Below are 23,243 nucleotides of genomic sequence, written 5' to 3' on the forward strand. Positions count from 1 at the left end.
CTGAATTATAGAATTTATTTGAATTCATGTGAAGAGCAATACATTTTGCTTTAGACAATAGAGGCTGTCATTTCATACATGTACAATGTATGTGTAAGTATATGTGTAGTAAATCCCTATACTAGTACATAGCAATAAGCATTTGATAACTCTTCTGGAATTGCTTACTAGAGGTAATCGTGGGTAAGTTTGTCTTTAACCCTTACCCTGCTAATTTTCTGCAATGAAATCTGGACAGTACCATTCACATTTAAATGGGGTGCTTACCAAAAAGATACTGTCTGAATGGCGAAAAGTGCAGATCTTGATCAGACTGCACAGATGTGCAGGCTGATCACCATCTGCACTGGTCGCAAAGGCAGAATCAATCATGTCCAGCATGATAAGGGTTAAAGGTACATAACGAACCTGTATAAGTGAATAGCTTGTAATTTTTTAGGACACTTCAGGTCCTTGAAATAAAGAAGGAAATCTGATGGGTATGTGTACATGTAAGAAATATCCACCTCTCTAATAAATCATCAACTAATACAAATTGTAAATTCAAGTTCAGACATAACATGCAAAATAATTTACTCACATACTGTGTTTAAGGACATAAATAAATCAGTCAATCACACTTTGATGTCATAGCACATTATCAGGCATCAAAACTTAAGCTAAAAATCTTCAAAATAATGACTTACAACATATCAATCAACTGATTCTAATGGAAAATTGAATTTTAACAGTCAGTAAAGACATTGCATGTGAAAATGTGAATAATTCATTGGTATATTTCACATATCTGATACCAGGGAATCAATATAATAACATGTTCTACATTCTAATTAGTTAAATATGTATATAGTATAACAAAAATATAAAGAAATTTATTGGAGTATAATGTAATGTTCCATGAAAAAAATGTTTACTGGTGAAAAATGTACTGAATATACAAAGTGAAAATATTTTGGCCCCTGCAGAAATCTTTGAATCTCAAGCTAAACATCAGCCCTCTGATTGGTTGTTTCTGAACACAATCGGGGAAATGTCCAATGGCAAGCTTGCATTCAGTGAGCTGGTTTTATAACCTAGAAGCCAGATGTATAACATACTAACATACAAAGGAACCAAAAAATAATAAAAAAAATGAAGTAGTAATGGTTTGATTAGAATAGAATACTTCCTGGCTGATAAAGTACATGAAATAATAATATAGCATATCTTTTCCTGGCCTGTAAATGGACCAAAAAATATAACATGCATGTCATCACATTTTTTAGAACTCACTGAATCACCTTGTTTTCACTTTCTACTGTAGACTGGGAAATATTCTGGACGGTTTATTTTTGCTAATAATAAATATTCGCAAATAAAGCCTCTCATGAATTCAAAATATTTGTGATTTTTACATACTCGTATTTACTCTCTTTGAAGTTACAGTGGAACTGGAAACATCAATATTTTTCCATACTGACGTCTGAATTTCATACTGGGTGTGTGATGTCATTTCAACATGTGTCGTTGAGATACAGTACAATCGCGATCCTACGAAAAGCTAAGGGACCGATCGCTTTTTTCGTAATATTGCATTTTCGTTCGAGCGTAGTGTAGGAAATTTCGGTATATAGCATCTTAATATCTACACGTCGTACCCGTGATATCTGAACATGCGATTTTCATAGCGAAGTAAATGTATACCAATTTTATATGTACATCTGGGTTTACTACAAATCTTGTTCGAATCTGAACTCAGAATGTATCTAGAATGTAAAACAGCTTGTTTTTTTTCTTCACTTTTTATTCACTGCATAAAACATATACAGGGTACATTGTTGCACGAGAACAAAAGTCGCAGTTGCATACTCCGATACCCTCAGTTACCCATTACTGTTTCGGAATAATAAACCGACAATATACAGACAATCAGGACTTAAATATTTTTTATTTTCTTTATGCAGTGATTGTTTGAGACGAATAGATATCGAAGCAAGTGTGACTGATATGCCATCCAATCTGATAGAGAAACAAGAGGGCCATGAAGGCCCTGTATCGCTCACCTGACCTACTGACCTAAAGATCATCAAGATTAACATTCTGACCAAGTTTCATCAAGATATGTTCATAAATGTGGCCTCTACAGTGTTAACTAGCTTTTCTTTTGATTTGACCCCGTGACCTAGTTTTTGACCCAACATGACCCAGATTTGAACTTGACCTAAAGATCATCAAGTTTAACATTCTAAGTTTCATGAAGTTACAGTCATAAATGTGGCCTCTAGAGTGTTAACAAGCTTTTCCTTTGATTTGCCCCCATGACCTAATTCTTAACTCAACATGACCCAGATTCAAACCTGACCTAAAGATCATCAAGTTTAATATTCTGACTAAGTTTCATGAAGATATAGTCATAAATGTGGCCTCTACAGTGTTAACAAGCTTTTCCTTTGATTTAACCTAGTGACCTAGTTTTTGACCGAAGCTGACCAAGGTTTAAATTTGACCTAAAGAGCATCAAGATAAACATTCTGACCAAGTTTCTTTAAGATATGGTCATAAATGTGGCCTCTACAGTGTTAACTAGCTTTTCCTTTGATTTGACCAGGTGACCTAGTTTTTAATCCTACATGACCCAGATTCAAACTGAACCTTAAGATCATCAATATTAACATTCTGACCAAGTTTCATGAAGATATAGTCATAAATGCGGCCTCTACAGTGTTAACAAGCTTTTCCTTTGATTTGACCTGGTGACCTAGTTTTTGACCCCAGATGACCCAGTATCGAACTCATCCAAGATTTTATGGAGGGTAACATTCTGACCAAGTTTCATTAAGAATGGGCCAAAAATGTGACCTCTAGAGTGTTAACAAGCTTTTCCTTTGATTTGACCTGGTGACCTAGTTTTTGACCCCAGATGACCGAATATCGAACTCGTCCAAGACTTTATGGAGGGTAACATTCTGGCCAAGTTTCATTAAGATTGGGTCAAAATTGTGACCTCTAGAGTGTTAACAAGCTTTTCCTTTGATATGACCTGGTGACCTAGTTTTTGAACCCAGATGACCCAATATCGAACTCGTCCAAGATTTTATGGAGGGTAACATTCTGACCAAGTTTCATTAAGATTGGGCCAAAAATGTGACCTCTAGAGTGTTAACAGTCAAATTGTTGACGACGGACGGACGGACGGACGACGGACGACGACGGACGCCGGACACAGGGTGATCACTAAAGCTCACCTTTGAGCACTTTGTGCTCAGGTGAGCTAAAAATTAACCACTAACTTGTGTCATAGTGTTCGGAATTTAATTACTTGGTTTTCACACTTTAAATACTGTATACGCCAAGCTAAATGATAGTGACACTTCACATTCTAAAGGCTTTTCACGCCATCATGGAAGGTGTGAAAACTTAGACGATACAGGTATTCGTAAAATCGCAACTAAAACAAGTTGAAAACAGGCTTTAAGGGTATAACAATACATTCGTAGGAGCACATTTTTCGTAAAATTGCATTTTCATAAAACTGCGTTATTGTTACAAAGAAATAAGAAGGAAAGCAGCCGGGACCACAACACCTTTTAGTAGTATACCGGTATTTCGTTAAATTGCGATTCGTAGCATCGCGAATGCACTGTAATTTCTTTTATTAGTGTCGGTATTGCCAGTTTTATTCAGGCTATTGAACAAATTAATATCTATAAAATATTTGTCTGTGTAAATACGTATGTAATAAGATTATTAGCTTTACATCGAGAAATATGCACTTGTTCTTTAGCGGAAGAATATTGCGTTTCTAAAGTCCTGCATATTTCTAGATACAACGCTAATAACCTATAAATATTAGTCTGCTTCATGTCCTCGTACACACGAACGTTTTGGGAATTCTTAATTTTCACAAATATTTTGAATTTGCAAGAATATTAGCACAAAGAAAACCATCGTGGATATTGCCCAATGTACACACACTGAGCTAATCAGGCTTACAGTTTATATAAAATAAATTGGTACAGAACCAAAACCATATCGGCTGAATCAGTACTTCACAGTAAGATGATGTAATATTATACGTGGAAACTATGTCTTTCGTTTCAATGTAATGCCTTATTCTCATAACAATGCATTCTTTTACACATGTTAAAAGATCATGAACGGTGATTTCATCTTCATGCAGATTCGATTATTAGACTGATATAAGGGACCTTTTTTTTGCGACGTGGTTCGTTTAGCTGTTCTTAATCTTTTCTTGGTTTCTCCATGATCACAGTGCGACTTGTCCTCTTCTCATCAACAGATCTGTAAACAGAACCAAGTTATAAACAAAATGGTACTTTTAATAAAACAAGAGGGCCAAGATGGCCCTAGGTCGCTCACCTGAGAAACACACAATAACAGTGTAAACATGTTTGACCTAGTGGTTTCATGGAAACAAATATTCTTTTCATTAAGATTGGACCAAAAATGTGTAGAACAAGTATTTTCTTCCATTTGACCTAGTGATCTAGTTTTTGCACCAAGATGACCTACACTCGAACTTGACCTAGATTTGATCAAGGCAATCATTCTGACCAAATTTCATGAACCTCAATTGAAAAATACAGCCTCTATCACATACAAAACATTTTTCTTTGATTTATCCTAGCGACTAGTTTTTTACCCCAGATGACCCATATTCGAGCATGACCTAGATTTTGTAAAGGCAATCATTCTGTCCAAAATACATAAAGATCAATTGAAAAATACAGCCTCTATCGCATACACAAGGTTATTCTTTGATTTGACCTAGTGACCTAGTTTTTGACCCCAGATGACCCATTTTCGAACTTGGCCTAGATTTCATCAAGGCAATCATTCTGCCCAAAATTCATGGAGATCAATTGAAAAATACAGCCTCTATCGCATACACAAAGTTTTTCTTTGATTTGACCTTATGATCTAGTTTTTGACCCCAGATGACCCATTTTCGAACTTGACCTAGATTTCAAAAAGGTTATCATTCTGACCAAATTTCATGGAGATCAGTTGAAACATACAGCCTCTATAGCATACACAAGGTTTTTCTTTGATTTGACCTAGTGACCCAGTTTTTTGAACCTAGATGACCCATTTTCAAACCTGGCCTAGATTTCATCAAGGTAATCATTCTGACCAAATTTTATGAAGATCAGTTGAAAAATACAGCCTTTATGGCATACACAAGCTAAATGTTGAAATACGACAGACAACAGACAGACAGACGCCGGACGCCGAGCGATCACAAAAACTCACCTGAGCACTGCTCAGGTCTAATAAAGATTACATCTTAATAAGATCAGGTCTGTTTGTTCAAGTACGATATTGTCCCTGACTTTATGTCACTAGCCGCTCATCCCTGTTCGTTTAAGTCTCAAATGGGATCTAACACTTGTGATGAAATCACTATCAAAGCCAAGTTACATATTACTAGCAGGGGACAAAACTCAGTGCCAGAAGTTTTGAGGGGTATTTCATAAGCAAAACGAGCCTGCTATTATTTTGCTTAGTTGCACTTCATGCTTCCAAAGAATATCTTTATAGACTTGCCTAAAGAAACCAAACAGACTGTACACAGCATTTGGAGAAAGATATGTATGCGTAAAATAAAAAAAATCCATTTCAGCAAATATGAAACATAACATGAAACAGCATGTTTATTCCCCTCACAGATACATACTTTGTACAGAGGTAGACATCTTTATCAGGTATAGTATCAATCTTGGTTGTATAACGAGTCCACGTCTCTCCCTTGTCTGTACTGTAGAATATAGGGAGACCAGGGTAGGCACTGTTAAACTCCAGTTTGCATTCTTCTACCCTGAAACAGAAGTAAACAAGAGGAACATGTTGGTCCTGAATCGCTCACCTGTCCACACGCAACCCAGTTCATTGTGGCTAAGTTTCATTGAGAACCACCAAGTAGTTTCAGAGTAGATGCAATAACAAAAATTGTTAACAGACGGAAGGACAGATCATGGACAAAAGGCGATTTGACTAGTCCACCATCTGTAGATGGTTGGCTAATAAAAAATTCTGACCAATTTTCATGAAGTTCCATTGAAAAATATGGCCTCTAAGGAGGTCACAAGGTTTTTTTTCTATTTTTAGACCTACTGACCTAGTTTTGGACCGCACATGACCCAGTTTCGAATTTGACCTAGATATCATCAAGATGAATATTCAGACTAACTTTCATACAGATCCCATGAAAAATATCGCCTCTAGAGAGGTCACAAGGTTTTTCTATTATTTGACCTACTGACCTAGTTTTTGCGGGCAAGTGACCCAGTTTCGAACCTGAACTAGATATCATCAAGGTGAACATTCTGACCAACTTTCATGAAGATCCATTGAAAAATATGGCCTCTAGAGATGTCACAAGGTTTTTCTATTATTTCACCTAATGACCTAGTTTGTAAAGGCACATTACCCAGTTTCGAACTTGACCTAGATATCATCAAGGTGAACATTCTGACCAATTTTCATGAAGATCCATTGAAAAATATGGCCTCTAGAGAGGTCACAAGGTTTCTCTATTTTTAGACCTACTGACCTAGTTTTGGACCGCATGTGACCCAGTTTCAAACTTGACCTAGATATCATCAAGATGAACATTCTGACCAACTTCCATAAAGATTCCATGAAAAATGTGACCTCTAGAGTGGTCACAAGCAAAAGTTTACGGACGCACGGACGACGGGCGATCACAAAAGCTCACCTTGTCACTTTGTGACAGGTGAGCTAAAAATGTTATCTGTTATATACCAGCTATATATTCTTATGTTAAAACACTGTCAGCATAAAGTGTGTATTGCTGATTGGAAGAAAACAAGGTATTGAATATATAATATACTCAGCAGTATTTCTAAAACATTTCAATCTGGAAATAAATTAAGTCATCAACACAACTTTTTCATAACACAAGGTTTCTGAAGAATGCAATTCCAAGAAATCAAAGTTTTGGATTTTCTCTTGCCTATGATCATCTAGCCATCTTCAAACTGGTAATCAACTCTGGTGTTTTTGTAGATGATGAAACAAAGAACCACTGTTTAAAGGCAAAAATACTAAGTTTTTGTGCCAAAACTGACATACATATTATGTGGGATTTTAGGAACAGTCAAAATATACGTATTTTCATCATTTCTTCACCTTGGCTGGCACTAGTTAATAGAAAAACTTACTACAAAATCAAACAACAACAATGAACTTACAGGCAGTGTGCTCCAGGTGGGGGTAGATGGTATGCCACACCCATTTTGTCCAACCTTGCCAACTCCTTACTTCCTAACTTGTGAGCAAAACTTGACCATTCCTCGAACTGCCGTTCAGCAATCTTTTCTTTGTCTGGTTCCAGTTCCCAATCAGATTTATGCCAAGCTCTCTCCGCAACACACAAAAGGCGAGGAAATATCATAGAGTCCATTTGGTCCCATGTACGCACTAATTCTGTCCATAATTGAGCTTGGATACCTGAATAAAGTCAAAACCTTTTGAAGCTAACTCAATAAATACCAATCTATGCCTAGTTGCGGCATTATCTAATGAGGTTTTGTTGTATTATCATGATGTTGAAAGCTTTTGAAAAATACAAATAAAAATCTGCTTACCCACTTCATGAAGAGATTTGAGGTCAAAACTTGTACAGATGAGTTAGGAAACCAGTCTCAACACTCTTAACATCTGACTGGCTGTTTCTGGCCATGAATTTAAAATTGAATACGAAGACTGGTCTCAACATTCAAGTCTTAATACCTTAATGGTTGTTTCTAAGCATAATTAGGAAATGAACCAATGGAAATACTGCATTCTGAGACTGGTTCTCCAAACCTGAGTTTTATAACCTCAGAGTTCATTTTTTCAAACAGGCAGGACAGAGGAAGTTGTAAGTCACCTGCAGAGAACAACTTGATAAGTGGTACAAACTGCTAAGAAAAGATTCAAATTCTATAAGCTGCCATGGTGACCTGTTGGAGTAAGGGGATATGTCATTTTTACGTAAGCTGTAAGCTAGGCTAAAGATATAACAGACATCATCTTCTGACCTTGGGATATCCCTTTATGAAACTTTACTGCTGTAGGTACAAGTATCCTCCAGTTATTGACAGAAAACGTTTTTCCAACAAAAATCTTTACTGTAAAATCATTATTTTTTCCCAGAGAACTATTTTTTTATATTTTGTAGTTGTGTCAATCTAAAGAACTAGACAGCAATAAACACTGAAAATTCCTCTATATTATATCTTTTAACTCTGACATCCAAGAATTAAAGCCCCCAGAAAACAGCCATTTTTGTTACAACCACAAAATTTCATGGCCCACAAAATCTAACTATTTCACAGTACCTATTCTCTTTACCAACTCATTTACCTGTTACATTTTCAGGTTTTTTGAGATCATCATGGTCCTCTTTATGTTTTCTGATGTAGTCTTTTGATAGCTGCTCCCCTGTCAGTTTCACATCAACGTTTGCGTAAATGTTGTCTGGCATAAAGGTGAAGGTTTTACGGGCATCACAGAATCTGCACGCCCAGTACAGACCCCTCTCCTCAGGATCGGGCTCATACGGATGGTCAAAGTAAAGATGTGTCCCCTGTGACATCACCACCTTTAAAATAAATGGATTTTTTTTCTTCTGAGTTCACAAAATAACAAATCAGAGGTAAACTGCAATAAAGAAAAACAGATCTTTGTTAATGCTTTGAATACAAATATGACTTTGATAACAAAAAAAAAGCTGAGTCTATTTGCATCTGAAATCTTCTTTCATCTTTCAAAATGAGTACCAACATGTATATTTATATATATGTACATTTGTGAACTTGGTTTTTTTGGGACTGGTACAAAAACTGACTTATAAAGTCTGATATAATGTTGTTTTTTTTTCAAGTTGCAAAAGAAATAATATTTTTTTAGGAATTACTGTATTGGTTCTAATTTTGTGTGTTTCATGTTAACTTTATAAAATATATGTAACTGAATATTTCAAAATATTTTTCATAGCAAAACTTTCTACAGGTTCTTGAAATGAAAAATTGGCCCTTTCATACCAATTGCCTTTTTATAAAGAACAATTACTGCTAAAAGTACCTTCAAATGATCTCTTATTTGCTGAAATTTCTCAAGCATAATGACAGCTATTTTCAAGATCAGTCATTAATCAGAAACTAAAAACTATGATAATACCTTGTATCCACTGTTAGCTAGTCTATAGGCACATCCAGACAGGCCAGACTCCCAGACATTCTGCCAGGCATACACATACACGTTTTTACTCTTGAATTTATGTCTGTTTTAATAAAAAAAATAGAATATTATCAACAATTTTAAGTGTAAAAAAATATGTAATTTATTTAATGAGAAATGGGGACATTATATGTCCAAAGTTCTAGATCAGAGGTGGAGGAAGTAACATGTGGTGTAAAGTTTTTTTTTTTTTTTTTTTTTTTTGGGGGGGGGGGGGGGGGGGGGGGGGGGGGGGGGGGTTAGTATGCCTGGGGATGTGTGTATGTGTAAGATGGGACTGAGGTGGAGGGGTAATACTGCGGTCGGTGGGAACTGGGGCAGACAGGGGTTTATCTGTGATGGCGGTGATTGGATATTTAAACACAAGCAACTAAAAAAGAAAACTTTTTTAGCAGTTTGGGGTGGGGGTGGGTGAGTTGTGGTCAACCTGATCTTTTTTTTATTTGCTGGACTTTCTAAGTATATTCTGAAGTTTGAAAAATCAAGCTTTAATCAAATTCTACATTGTAGAAAATATTTTGATTCGAATGTGCAGAACTACCTTAAGAAACTTCTGTAGAGCAAATGTTATTGTAAATGGACTTGTTTCATAAATTATGGTCGCTTGCTGCTCTGATATTAAGGAGGTTATGCTTTCCTTTTTTATTTCATTAAGTGATGGCGGTGTCAAAATTTAGATCAATGCAAGTTATTCAAATAATAAAACCCCACGTGTTCAACTGTTCTTCTTACATTTATGTTAAGGCAATTACAGAAGTTTGCAACATGCATACTGAGCAGATGTTTAGTATGTGCAGGGCTTCAAAACATAATACATATAAATGTATTACAATGCCAACATATCTACATGTATATATCAATATCTATGGAAGTAATCTACCTTTGTAGGAAGGTACGAGTTGTTGATAGATGCTTAACATATATATTGCATTGTTTTCAACTTACCTAGCTATAGGCACCAGATCAGTTTCATCAGGAAAAATACCATCTTGCCAAGCTCCGACATCTAGATCACATTTGGCTACAATATCTGCAACTCTTGAAACAAAATACTCCATCAAATCTTCTGACGACTTCACTTCTTCCGAGTCTATTAGACTCATGCATGCCGGCGATCCTTCCCACGCTTCATATGGCACCTCATCTCCACCAAAATGAAATGTTTGTAATGGCATAATGTCTTCATGCATTTTTTTCACTTCTGTAACAACCTTTTTCACAAATTTGTATGTTGATTCCATCCCAGGATTCATTGCATTTTCTGAATACATCTGTACGGAATGTGACCCACATGAAGTATCGTGATCTAAATCGGACAATAAGTATTCTTCAGCCTTTTCCCTAGCTTTTTCTGCCATGTATTTCTGGTGCCTGGCTTTCATCGACCTGATGGCAGCATGACTGTGTCCCGGCATATCAATCTCTGGAATCACTTCAATGTGTCGCAGTTTGGCATAGCGCAGTATTTCGCGATATTCTTCAACGGAATAATACCCAGAGCCTGAGGTATCAAATCCTGGTCCTGATCCAAGTAGAGGTAGTAATGATGATAAATCTGTCTTGTTCACATGTCCACGTCTCGCTCCAACCTAACCATTTTGTACAAATAAATACAATATATAAAGATTTCTGCTACAAATACAGTAATACAAGGGGATAAAGCATTTAATGTGTGATGAAAAACATTTAAACAAAATGACCGAGGACCACATGTATAAATTGCTTACACAAGCCCGTGTTCTCCAGCCATCAACTATATTAAATATTACACATTTAACAACACCTGTAAAAGCAAACCTACACATTCTATTTGTGTATATTAACGTGTAGTGAGGAAATTCGTTAAAGTTAATGCACAATGTTAGCAGATGCTTAATGTAATGTATAGGGATAAATTTACTACAAGTATGTGTACAGGTAAGAAATCTCAATCTCCCTAATTTACTTAGCACACCAAATTTCTTTCCACACTTCAAACTTAAAAAAAAATGTAAAAATGAAAATAATTTTTACCTGAGTAAGCTCCTCCAGTCCTGGAATTTCTAATCGCCACCCCTCATCATCCGTCAGATGGAAATGAAACTTGTTCATTTTGTACATGGCCATTACATCCAGCAGTTTCAAAATCTGTTCTTTCCCGTGGAAATTCCGTGAAACATCCATATGCATACCTCTGTATGGATACCGTGGGAAATCTTCAATATCGCAATCAGGAACTTTATTGCTTTGTACAAGACTTAACAAAGTCTGAATGCCATAGAATATACCAGCTCTGTTGACAGCTGTTACAGTGATGTCAGTATCAGCTTTGACAGTTAGTTTATACGATTCGTCACCCGCTGCTTTGTCCTGTATTTTCAGAGTTGAAGATAACTGTAATGTTATCTTGTGGGGTACTTCTTGGGAATTATTTACTGGAATGTTGAGCTTTTCTGTAACAATAATATAAATTATAAATGAAAAGTGTTAATTCTTAAATCTACATAAAAGTGAATTTTGATACAAAGTATTTAAACTTTAAACAATTTATTCTACTTTTTTTTTCTAAACCAATTGTGATTTTTTCCACTTTTAAGTTTTCACATCTCAACTCAAGACATTGGTTCAGTGTATCTTCAAAGAAATTTTATCTAATGTCACTAAAGATTGCCTAAAGAGTTTTAATGAAACATCTATCAGTATGACAAATATATATAAAACAAAAATTATCTGGGCCAGGTTATCTGTAAGGCTTATGGCTGGGAAAACAGGTTTTATTTTTACCTGAGAGAAACTTTGCCTCCTTATTCAGGGATTCTTCAGCACATACAACCCATTCATCTGGACTTAGACAAATCTGAATTTCCTCATTTACTGACATTTTTACTGGTGTCGGAATTACAGATGTTTTAATTGGTCCTACATTGGCGCAACATTGTCGATCGAATCGTTCCTGCAGATTGTATGGGTTATAATGGTCGTATCTTGATGAACCATCAGTCAATTCATAATCAAATCTTTTCCAGGAGTCAGGATTGTCAAACGGCTCAACAAAACTCATTTCTTCTCCAACCGTACTTTGAATCAACACTGGCCGAAGTTTTGGAAATAGTAAGTACCAGTTTGGCATCAAATCGCTTCGTGCTACAGAGAAATACTGCGCTTTGAATTTTATTTTCAGTGTATCACCTTTTTCCATCTTTTGGAACTTTTTTGTTGGAGAAAGCTTGAACAGGCATCCGTTCACATGTGTAAATCTCATTCCTGTATCGTGTATCTCATATGTAGTGGAATGCGGCAGGTGACCGGGTTCAATCATTCTGATATGGCAGAAGTAGATAGCCCAATCTCCATACTTCAGTGTCCTCTCACTCTTATTTGTGAGTACTATTTGGGCTCGGTATGTTTTCTTCCCATCTGTCAGATTGTCCAGAACCTTGTATCTAATGTCCAAACATCGACCAAACTCGTCCAAAGTCTCCTGATCCATGAGCACAGTTAACCTGCAAACAAACTCAAGATAATCTTTTATATTTTGACAAAAGTAATGTGAAATAATTAGTATTCGTGGGGATCTAAATTTTCATGGATTTCATGGTATATATAGTCCCAATCCAAAACAAGAGCACCACAATGTGGAGCAATATACGCCCAAAGGTATGAACTTTGTTCCCCTAAGTGTGACCTTGACCTTAAAGCGAGCCATCCAAAACATGCGCTCTGCACGTTGTCTCGATGTGGTGAACATTTGTGCAAAGTTTCTTTAAAATCCTTCAAGCAGTTCAAGAGTTACAGAGCGGACACAAACAAAGTGTGACTTAAAGTGAGCCATCCAAAACAGTCATGCTCTCTGCAAGTTGCCTCGCTGTGGTGAACACTTGTGTCAAGTTTCTTTGATATCCTTCAAGGGGTTCAAGAGTTACAGAGTGGACACAAAATTGCTAACAGACGGACGGACAGATACCGTCGTCATAACATAACACATCCCTTTGGGCGTATAAAAATAAATCCCAACAAGAACTGTCTCTAATGGTGACAAATGCCCCCACAGCACCTTGATCTTTGACCTGGTGACCCCAAAGTCAGAAGGGGTGGTGTACTCAATAAGTACTATCAGCATTTGAAGTTTGAAGGCCCTGGGTGAAGTGGTTCGCATGTAAAGTGCCTTCATGCAAAAAGTTAACGTAAGCCCCTTTGACCTTGACCTTTGACCTAGTGACCCCAATGTCAGTAGGGTTGGTGTACTCATAAAGTACTATCAGCATGTAAAGTTTGAAGGTCCTGGGCGAAGTGGTTCGCGAGTAAAGTGCCTTCATGCAAAAGGCTAATGTTGGCCCCTGTGACCTTGACCTTTGACCTGGTGACCCCATAGTCAGTAGGAGTGGTGTACTCAATAAGTACTATCAGCATGTGAAGTTTGAAAGCCCTGGGTGCAGTGGTTCCCGAGTGAAGTGCCTTCATGCAAAAAGCTAATGTTGGCCCCTGTGACCTTGACCTTTGACCTGGTGACCCCAAAGTCAGTAGGGGTGGTGTACTCAATAAGTACGATCAGCATGTGAAGTTTGAAGGTCCTGGGTGCAGTGGTTCGCGAGTAAAGTGCCTTCATGCAAAAAGTTAATGTTGGCCCCTGTGACCTTGACCTTCGACCTGGTGACCCCAAAGTCATAAGGCGTGGTGTACTCAATAAGTACTATCAGCAGGTGAAGTTTGAAGGTCCTGGTTGCAATGATTCGCGAGTAAAGTGCCTTCATGCAAAAAGTTAATGTTGGCCCCTGTGACCTTGACCTTCGACCTGGTGACCCCAAAGTCATAAGGCGTGGTGTACTCAATAAGTACTATCAGCAGGTGAAGTTTGAAGGTCCTGGTTGCAATGATTCGCGAGTAAAGTGCCTTCATGCAAAAAGTTAACGTTGGTCCCTGTGACCTTGACCTTTGACCTGGTGATCCCAAAGTCAGTAGGGGTGGTATACGCAATAAGTACTATCAGCATGTGAAGTTTGAAGGTCCTGGGTGCAGTGGTTCGCAGGTAAAGTGCCTTCATGCAAAAAGTTAACGTTGTGACTAACGAACTAACGAACAAACGAACGGACAGACAGTTGAAAACTAATATGCCTCCCTTCGGGGGCATAACAAACAAACAAAATTCCAATTCTTACTAGAGATACATTTAAGTGGGATGTAAAGATAATGGATGTTACATTAGATATATACATGTATCTCTACCATTTATCGATTTTAATAAATCTGTCTAGACTACTTTTAAGTGCTTAAGATAAAAAGGGTGAGCCATAATGAGATTACTGTAAAAGCACATATTTTTGTGCGTCAAAATTTCACGAATTTGAAATTTTGAGTATGTTCGCGAGGTTTAATATTCGCGAAATTGTAAAAATGGTGTTATACTTGAATCTGAATTAGGCCTAAAAAAATTCTTTGTTTCCGGTTTTTCGGAAATTATTTTTGTGTCAAAAAATCTTCTTCTTCTTCCATTTGTGTACAGGTCCCACTCTGGGGCAACGTTGTACAGTGGTGTATGTACAAGGTAGTGTGTGCGGCGCTCAAATATTTACAGTGCAGAATTAAAAGCAGATAAAAACGACGTGCTGGACTAGTGGGACCCTGTCTCCAGGCTCCTCTTGAAGGTGTTGACGCTGTCAGACATGATGGCTTCTTCTGGGAGCTGCATGGTTCCATAGTCTGGAGGCGGAGGGGAAGAAGGAGTAGTACAGGGCATCTTTGCCACAAAACGGAAGAAAGAATTTCATGGAGTGGCCACGGGTGTTGATCGAGGTAGGATTGAAAAACCTCACTGGTGGTGTGATATCGATGAGGCAGTGGACGATTCTGTACATCATGACCAGCTTGGCATTGGAGCGCGATTGAGAAGGGGTTGCCAACCGATATCTGCAATCATCTGACTTGTGCTACTGGTAGTGCGAAAGTCATCCTTTATGAAGCGTGCTGTGCATTGCTGGACAGCCTCAAGTCGGTCGATGTTGGTCTGAGTGTGCAGATCCCATGCAGTGCTGAATGATTACAAATAAGGGGGTTATGTCTTTAGAGCATCAGTAAGTTGATTTCTAACATCACTGGCCATGTTTAAAGCATAGAAAGTGCAGTTTTGCAAATTTTTGTTAAAAAGTTGAAAAAAGTATTCTCCAAGGCCATTAAAAGATTTAGGGTTGGGCCAAAAAATTAAGGTAGGTCGGGATACCGGAAACAAACAATCTTTTTTAAGGCAGTGGCTAGCGAACCAGAATCGGTTCCCTAGACTGCGAACTTATTCGTCTGGAACCGGTTCTCTAAGGAAAATACCGTGCATAGGCTAGGGAACCGGAATTTTATTTCTATGCATAATACTGCCGAAATCCACTTTGTTTCTTTTGGTAAGTATCATGTGCATGTTCTTACCTTAATAAGTTAATTAATTTTACAATTTCAGCAAGCTATGCCCTTTTATTTATTTGTGTTTACTGTGTCTCCAGAAGTGTACTCGCAGCATACTGTCCGCCATATTGGAATGATAAAATAAACTTGTACGAATGAATGCAACACTGGAGCCCAAATAAACTTTAAATTTAAACTTAAAAGGTATAAGACATTAAAAGAAACGATTAAAACAAAATAAGTAATTTCAGTACTGATTACATATCTTTGAACAAGAAATGCCGAGGTGTTACAAACCAGTATTTAAAGTGATCAAAGAATATGTATGAAGTTTTAAGGGCAATTAAATTAGTTTGTTCATCTATAAACATGAAATGACGCAAATACAAACTAATATTATTTTAAATTTAGAACATTGTACAAGTTTAAAACAAATAACATTTAAAAACTGCAAAGTAGTTTTCACGCATTCATTCGTACTAGTTTATATCATTTAATACGGCAGACACGGTATATATGCGGTGGGTACACTCTGGGAGACAGTAAACGCAGATAAATGAAAGGGCATGGTAAAATTAATTAAGATAATAATATGCATGACATTTACCAAGAAACAAAGTGGATTTCGGCAGTATTATGCATAGAAATAAAATTCTGGTTCCCTAGCCTATGCACGGTATTTTGCTTAAAGAACCGGTTCCGGACGATTCAGTTCGCAGTCTAGGGAAATGATTTTGGTTCTCTAGCCACTGCCTTTTTTTACGCTTTATACAAATGGTGAATATTTACGAGAGGATAAATTTTCGCGAGATGTAGGGCCTTGCGAATATTGGGAAAATTAAACCTTTGCCTTGTGTTGTGTTTATGCTACTGACCTTAAATGTCAGTAAATAAACAAATAAATACCTAGGTCTAAAATTACGGCGTATCCGAACACTATCCAAATTATTATAACATACAACAGTAGATCTTCTATCTATCTATCTATCTATCTTCCGTAACCGTCGAACCCCTTGCAGGGACGTAGACGTTTTGCGCGTCAAAATCATAAAGAGAAAGAATATAGTGATAAAAATTTAAAGTGGAAGAAACTAAAAAATAACTTTGGTGAAATAAAAGGTTAAAACTTGAGTTAGCAGGATAACTAGGGCGAGACACGTTCAAGGTTGCAAACTGCGGCACTGAACTAATCTAGGGTAGGGAGGTGGGTGACACTAGGGGAAGTTGGTTCCAATGGTACACAGTTCTCGGAAAATAAGAGAACTTGTAATAGTCAGTGGTTGCAGTAATTAACCTATAACTTAGGGAATGGCCATAGTGGGTCATTGGGGTAAGGTAATCTACGATTGGGATAGCAACCAGATCATGATGAATCTTATAGAAGAGTGATAACCTAAAATCTATACGCCTTAAATCCAGTCGACGAAGGTTTAGGGAGTGTAGCATATCTGTTACACTGGAAGTACGGCCGTAGTCAGTCTTAATCCAACGAGCGGCTCTCCTTTGGACGCTTTCAATTTGGTCTATCTGGGTTTGGGTGTGGGGCGACCATACCTCGGAGGCATATTCAAGCTGGGGCCTTAATGGGTTGGGATTTGACCTCAATGTTTCTTCGTAAGAACCCTAAGGTTTGGTTAGCTTTTTTGGTTGACCTATTTATGCGATTGTCCCATGATAGGTCATTTGAGATATCCATGCCTAGGTATTTAGCTGAGCTGACCGATTCAAGTTGGACTCCATGTAGGTAATACTGGGTAGGGATAGGATGTTTCCTTCTAGTGGCGTGGATCACTTGACACTTGGAGGGGTTGAACTCCATATCCCACTCCAACTCCCACTTTTCTAGAAGTTTTAGGTAAGTTTTGGAGAGTGACAGATTGGTCTGTAGATAACAATGTTAGATATATTGCTGTGTCATCTGCAAACAAGGACTTTGGAACTGATGTTTTGTGGGAGGTCATTTATGTAAGCCAGGAAGAGCAGGGGACCAAGTACAGACCCCTGCGGGACACCTGATGATACTGGGATGGCATCAGAGGTAGTGCCATTTAGGACTACTGATTGGATCCTATTATCTAAGAAGCTTTTGACCCATCTTAGTGTGTTACCTCTGACTCCATATTCATGCATGACTTTCTCATGGCTAACCTTGTCGAAAGCCTTACTAAAATCTAGAAGTATAATATCTACTTGTTTCTTACTGTAGACTGAGATGACCAGATCATTTACTAACATAACCGAGTAATGCATGACCTTTTTTCCCTAAAACCATGCTGTAGGTCATACAGAATACCATGGTTGGTGAAGTGCTTAACAATTGATGAGGAAACAATGTGTTCAAGAACTTTGCATAGGATACATGTTAATGAAATTGGCCTATAATTTACTGGATTTGACCGATCACTTTTTTTTAAAAATGGGGGCAACATATGCGGATTTCCACTGGGATGGAAGTGAACCTTCCTCCAGGGATTTCTGGAATATGAGCTCAAGGACACAGGCACCAGTATTGGACCTGGGACAAAAATATGTTTGCTTTCATCCTTAATGAGTTCAAAATGAAAATGCAGTAGACATATGTATCTTTTGAAGGGGGCTCATATTTCACTACATATTTTTCATTTTGAACTCATTTAGGGGCTCATATTTCACTATATATTTTTCATTTTGAACTCATTTAGGATGAAAACAAACATATTTTTGTCCCAGGTCCGAACTCCGATACTGGTGCCTGTTCTCAAGGATGGGAGATAGTTCTACAGAGAGTGTTTTAAGTATTATAGGCTTGATTTTGTCAGGACCACTGGCCTTATGGGGGTTCAGGTTGCTGAGAAGTTTCTCAATACCATTTGTACCTATCCTAATATCTGGTATAGTACTTGTATAGTCCAAATAATTAGACGTGAAAAAGTTGTCATTTGACGTTCAACAGTCAATATTCTGACATTTTACATTTTTACTATCAAAGCCTTTTAACATGGAAAATAAAAAATGTAAAATATCAATTAAAATGAACTTATAAAGTGATATGAGTTATGTCAGGTCTTATATTTAGGACTAACTCACTAAGTACTTTTAGCAGGGACTGAATTTCCATCTGGGGTTAGTTTCATTTTACTGAGCGAGGCGAGTTTGACAGTTTATAAAAAATCATTTATTGTAACCTCAACAAAAATATTGCTTCAACAAAATACTCACACACGATTCTTTGTATGGGATTTTTAAATTAACTTTGTTTTATATTTCAATTTTGGGAAATGTTCATGAATTTGGATTCGGTCCACCAGAAAAATTACTAAACGTGCAAATTACAAAACCGAAAGTTGGCAAATAAGTTTCCCCAAGGCAGCTACGCAATATGTTTGCAGATCATTTGCCATACGTATTTGATCCTATATTTGATTCACGAAGTTCATCTGAACAAGACATGGATTCGGAGGAGAATGATTATGAAAATGGCTCTGACGGCTGTCCCATGCCAGAGGTTAGTTTATAATAGCTGGTAACATTGCCCGATCGGGCTTACGACGGAAGGCCTTTTCACCCCAAGACACCCAAAACACCCCAAGACACCTACAATATTAATTAATTTGTATCATGGTTAAAGGTCAGTAATTCAAATCCTTCTTTGTTTCATATAAAAAACGACAACTTCATGTCGTCTTTACGTATCTTTAGAGAACATCACTTTTTCCTGCACCAATTTTTCATGAAAGTTCTATCAAAAATTAACGAAAAAATGAAAAGAAAATAGGGGGTTGAATAGTTCCTAGTGAAATGCCAGTCAGTTGTGGTCTGCTACCCTAAAAATGGCGCATATTTGCTCTCCTCCGCGCATGGAACACCTACTTCCGGTTTCGATCTGCAAAACTTGCCATGTGGGTTGTATGAACATGAAAACCGTCTCATTTCATGCAGAATGTATTCTAGTAGCGAAAAGTTGTGATTAAAGCACTCGTTCTACACGAATTTGCGCAGAAAATGGGAAAATTAGGATCTATTTATTATGGACTTCTTTCCACTACACCACGGAAGCACATTTTCGACCGAATCACTGACCTTATTCCTATAAGAAATGTTTCTTATCAAATTTCACACCATTTTCATCTCTATTTCCAAGAAAGATGTAATACCAAACACATTGCCAAGTTTCATAGTGAAATTTCGAGATTTTGGAGAAATATAGACATTTAATAGAAGCCACCCCCTACCCATTTACAGGGCTAATTTTTGGCCTTATGGACCTTTTATTGTATATTTTGGTACAAGTTTCACTTTTTTTGCATCATTTTTCACTGGGATTCTGAAATATCATTCATTCCGTCATGAATAAGACCCAGAAGGATGCATTTTGTGCATTTTCTGACATTCTGGAGACAAAGTATTGGCTTTTAAATCCCAGAAATCGCTGCTGAAATAGACGCATGTACATAAAATAAGGTCAAAATTCAAAATTTTTCAAATTTCATTATTATTTTGCATTGGAAACACTCTTTTATATCATATACAACCGATTTATGGCTATAAAGACTAATTACGATGCGTTTCGAGAATAGTCTTATTTCAGCTCTTATAGGTTAAAGGTCAGTAATTCAAATCCTTCTTTGTTTCATATAAAAAACGACAACTTCATGTCGTCTTTACGTATCTTTAGAGAACATCACTTTTTCCTGCACCAATTTTTCATGAAAGTTCTATCAAAAATTAACGAAAAAATGAAAAGAAAATAGGGGGTTGAATAGTTCCTAGTGAAATGCCAGTCAGTTGTGGTCTGCTACCCTAAAAATGGCGCATATTTGCTCTCCTCCGCGCATGGAACACCTACTTCCGGTTTCGATCTGCAAAACTGGCCATGTGGGTTGTATGAACATGAAAACCGTCTCATTTCATGCAGAATGTATTCTAGTAGCGAAAAGTTGTGATTAAAGCACTCGTTCTACACGAATTTGCGCAGAAAATGGGAAAATTAGGATCTATTTATTATGGACTTCTTTCGACTACACCACGGAAGCACATTTTCGACCGAATTACTGACCTTATTCCTCATTTATTAAAAATATATATCTTAAAGACATGCTAATACAGACTGTAACAGTTAAGATAACCTTAGAGTAGATTTTTTCAAGGAAATACATCTAAGAACATCAGCTGAAATGAACTTGCTATTAATGTGAAAGGGAGGTAAAGCCAACATTACTATGTTAATTACATATTTATTTATTTCCCTTGGTTATAGTCGTTCTGCAGATCCCGGACACCCTTACAGTAAAACATTTTTATTTTTTACTCAAATTTACAAACATATTTTAAAAACACAAATAACTTCTGAATGAAAGGGAAATAACTGGATCTCCTTTAGACTTTATCATAGTTAAGCTTTTTGGATTATTCCCCTTGAATTATTTTTTTTTCTAAAGTTACCTTTTTTATGATTCAGAAAAAAAGAAAACTATCACCTAAAACATTAAAATATGTTATTATTTTGACATTTTGATACTAAACAATAGGATAGTTAATATTTTTAGGTGTCTTGGGGTGTCTTTGGGTGTTTTGGGGTGTCTTGGGGTGAAAAGACCCTCCCGGCTTACGACACAAAAAGTAGTATTTCTTGAAAAATAATGAAGATATTTCTTTCAAACTTGGTCCATTTATTAAGCATAACAAATAGTACAAATTAGAATAAAAATAACTTGGTTGCTTTCAGGTTTGGTAGAATTATTTCCCCTTTTCAGATTTTTATGACACATAGAGTGGTGGAACCTATGCTCGCGGTATTCCTATGCTCGCGGTATTTCGATAAATACGCTCTCTACAGGAGCACAGATAAAAATGTTTCATCATGCTATGTTCAACGCCAACCAGTGGTGAAATGCCTTTACAACAAACGTAGCGATAGCCGCGCGTGCCGCTCACGTGACGTATACAGCAGCCGATACATTTTACGCAATCTGTATCCGTCGCACAAATCTCAGATAGATATGTCAAAATCGCCAAACTAAAGTTAGATTTTTAGAAATCATGCATTACATTCAGATATAAAATACATTTAAGAGCAAGATGTGATGATTTTGACGCCTGGCTACACTACGAGTGCCTGTCGAACCATGAAAAAGATCGATGTTGATCTTAGTATTTTGACAAAGTCCAAATGGCTCTTTCTGAAATGTAGGGAGAAGTAATTTTCCTACACACAAAAGAAATGTAGGAATCATTAGTGAGTTAATCACTGTCGTTTTTTGAATCATCAGTACTTGAGCATTCTGTTTTTATATAACATTATTATACGTTCTAATAGTGACTCCATTTCTGTAAGGGAAATATACACATAGAGGCACATACTAAAATTTATCCTCATTTCTTTTGTTTTTCACATAATCAATGAGTAATATTCTAAATATTATATTCGCATATGCTTGTTTGTTCATTTTTAGCCTGCTGATTTTTTTTTCGCGCTTAGTTTAATAGATATAACATACCGCCAGCATAAGTTCCCTTCAGGGTGAATTTTCACCTTTTCACGTATGCCGTGTCGATAGCTCACGAGACGACTAAGTCACATGATGACGCACATTAACAATATGTTTCGATAAAAGGAGGATAACTTTATGTTTTTGTATAGGCAGATCAAAATAATAATTTTTGCTTGCTTCTTAAAAAGATAATATATGTACAAAATACCGCGAGCATAGGTTCCACCACTCTAATCTTTGAAGTCCAAAAAAAATATGTTCTAATCCTAAGTTTAAAACAAAAAAGGGTTCAATGGCTTTCTAATGCTCTAAATTATTGCGCTAGTAAAGGAATGTATACATTTTACTCTGCTTTCACTTACAACATTATTGAGAAATGTTCTAAAAACATTGCTCATACATCTGCACTAGAAACAAAGTATTTACTCTAAATACATAGAATAAAGGTATTGGCGCACAAGTTTGGAGCAATAGAAAGCCACTGAACCTTTTCTGTTTTAAACATTGCATTAAAACATATATTGTTTGGACTTCAAAAATTGTGCATCATAAAATACTGAAAAAGGGAAGTAATTCTAACAAAACTGAAGGCAACAAAGTTATTTCTATCTTGTTAAGCATTATATGGTATGCTTAATAAATGGACAAAGTTTGAAAGAAATAGCTTCATTATTTTTCAAGAAATACTATTTTTTGTGTCATAAGCCCGATAGGGCAATGTTACCAGCCTGCTTACTGCTCTATACTTTTTGTTTCATTTAGTCATTGGGCCAATTCGTTTCACTCAACCTGGGGCACACCGGTCATGAGGGCGGCTAGAAAAAAAATCTCGCCAGTTTATTAATAAATGAATGTTTCGGTGTACGCCGGCCACTTGAGCTGCAAATACAAATAAATAAATTTCCAATTTATTATGATTTCCTCTTGTGGCCTGTTCTTAATAACTTAGCAAAAAGTTTGTGCAGTATGTTTCTACATTTACTGGTACTAACCCAAATTTCCAAATGTTTACCCGATTTTATATCGCGAAAATATAAGATTTGCCGCTTTGCCTATCTCGCAAGACCGGTGCACATTGCCGTACGCCGGATAGACCCGGGCAGTGCCAGCAAGCCAAACGAACGCCTAGCCGGTTGCATGCGGCGAAACAGCGTACGCCGC

General features: G+C 36.9%; 2 protein-coding genes across 4 annotated transcripts in view; one reads left to right on the forward strand and one right to left on the reverse strand.

The window, feature by feature from the left end:
• Nucleotides 1–18,906, reverse strand: LOC123528490 (beta-hexosaminidase-like). Of its 2 annotated transcripts, XM_053522244.1 has the most exons (9): nt 18,811–18,906; nt 12,010–12,728; nt 11,260–11,678; nt 10,192–10,835; nt 9,187–9,289; nt 8,371–8,608; nt 7,215–7,473; nt 5,678–5,818; nt 1–4,281 (listed from the first exon to the last, which is right to left on the reverse strand). In XM_053522244.1, exons 2-9 carry the CDS (start codon nt 12,713–12,715, stop codon nt 4,221–4,223), a joined length of 2,571 nt encoding a protein of 856 aa, XP_053378219.1. In that variant the 5' UTR covers nt 12,716–12,728; nt 18,811–18,906; the 3' UTR covers nt 1–4,220. The 2 variants fall into 2 exon arrangements, with proteins under 2 accessions (XP_053378219.1, XP_053378218.1); XM_053522243.1 differs by lacking the exon at nt 18,811–18,906 and having other exon boundaries at nt 12,010–15,533.
• The window catches only part of LOC123528491 (kelch-like protein 24), an 18,364-nt gene continuing 14,027 nt past the window's right edge, over nt 18,907–23,243 (forward strand). Inside the window, exon 1 of one of the 2 annotated variants that reach the window (XM_045308249.2) lies at nt 18,907–19,096. In XM_045308249.2, the coding sequence (XP_045164184.2) occupies nt 18,971–19,096 (126 nt within the window). In that variant the 5' untranslated portion in view covers nt 18,907–18,970. The remainder of the gene's footprint in view (nt 19,097–23,243) is intronic. The other variant, XM_053522245.1, reaches the window with a different exon arrangement.

Source organism: Mercenaria mercenaria, chromosome 13, assembly GCF_021730395.1.
Source record: "Mercenaria mercenaria strain notata chromosome 13, MADL_Memer_1, whole genome shotgun sequence".
NCBI classification, from domain to species: Eukaryota; Metazoa; Mollusca; class Bivalvia; order Venerida; family Veneridae; genus Mercenaria; species Mercenaria mercenaria.

Bases quoted from the DNA above. Each gene is read 5' to 3' on its own strand.
- LOC123528490 (XM_053522244.1), bottom strand. From the start codon at position 12,715: ATGGATCAGGAGACTTTGGACGAGTTTGGTCGATGTTTGGACATTAGA. The intron at 11,679-12,009 runs GTAAAAATAAAA...TTATTGTTACAG, and splicing joins GGAGGCAAAGTTTCTCTCAG to AAAAGCTCAACATTCCAGTA. The intron at 10,836-11,259 runs GTAAAAATTATT...CAAAATGGTTAG, and splicing joins GACTGGAGGAGCTTACTCAG to GTTGGAGCGAGACGTGGACA.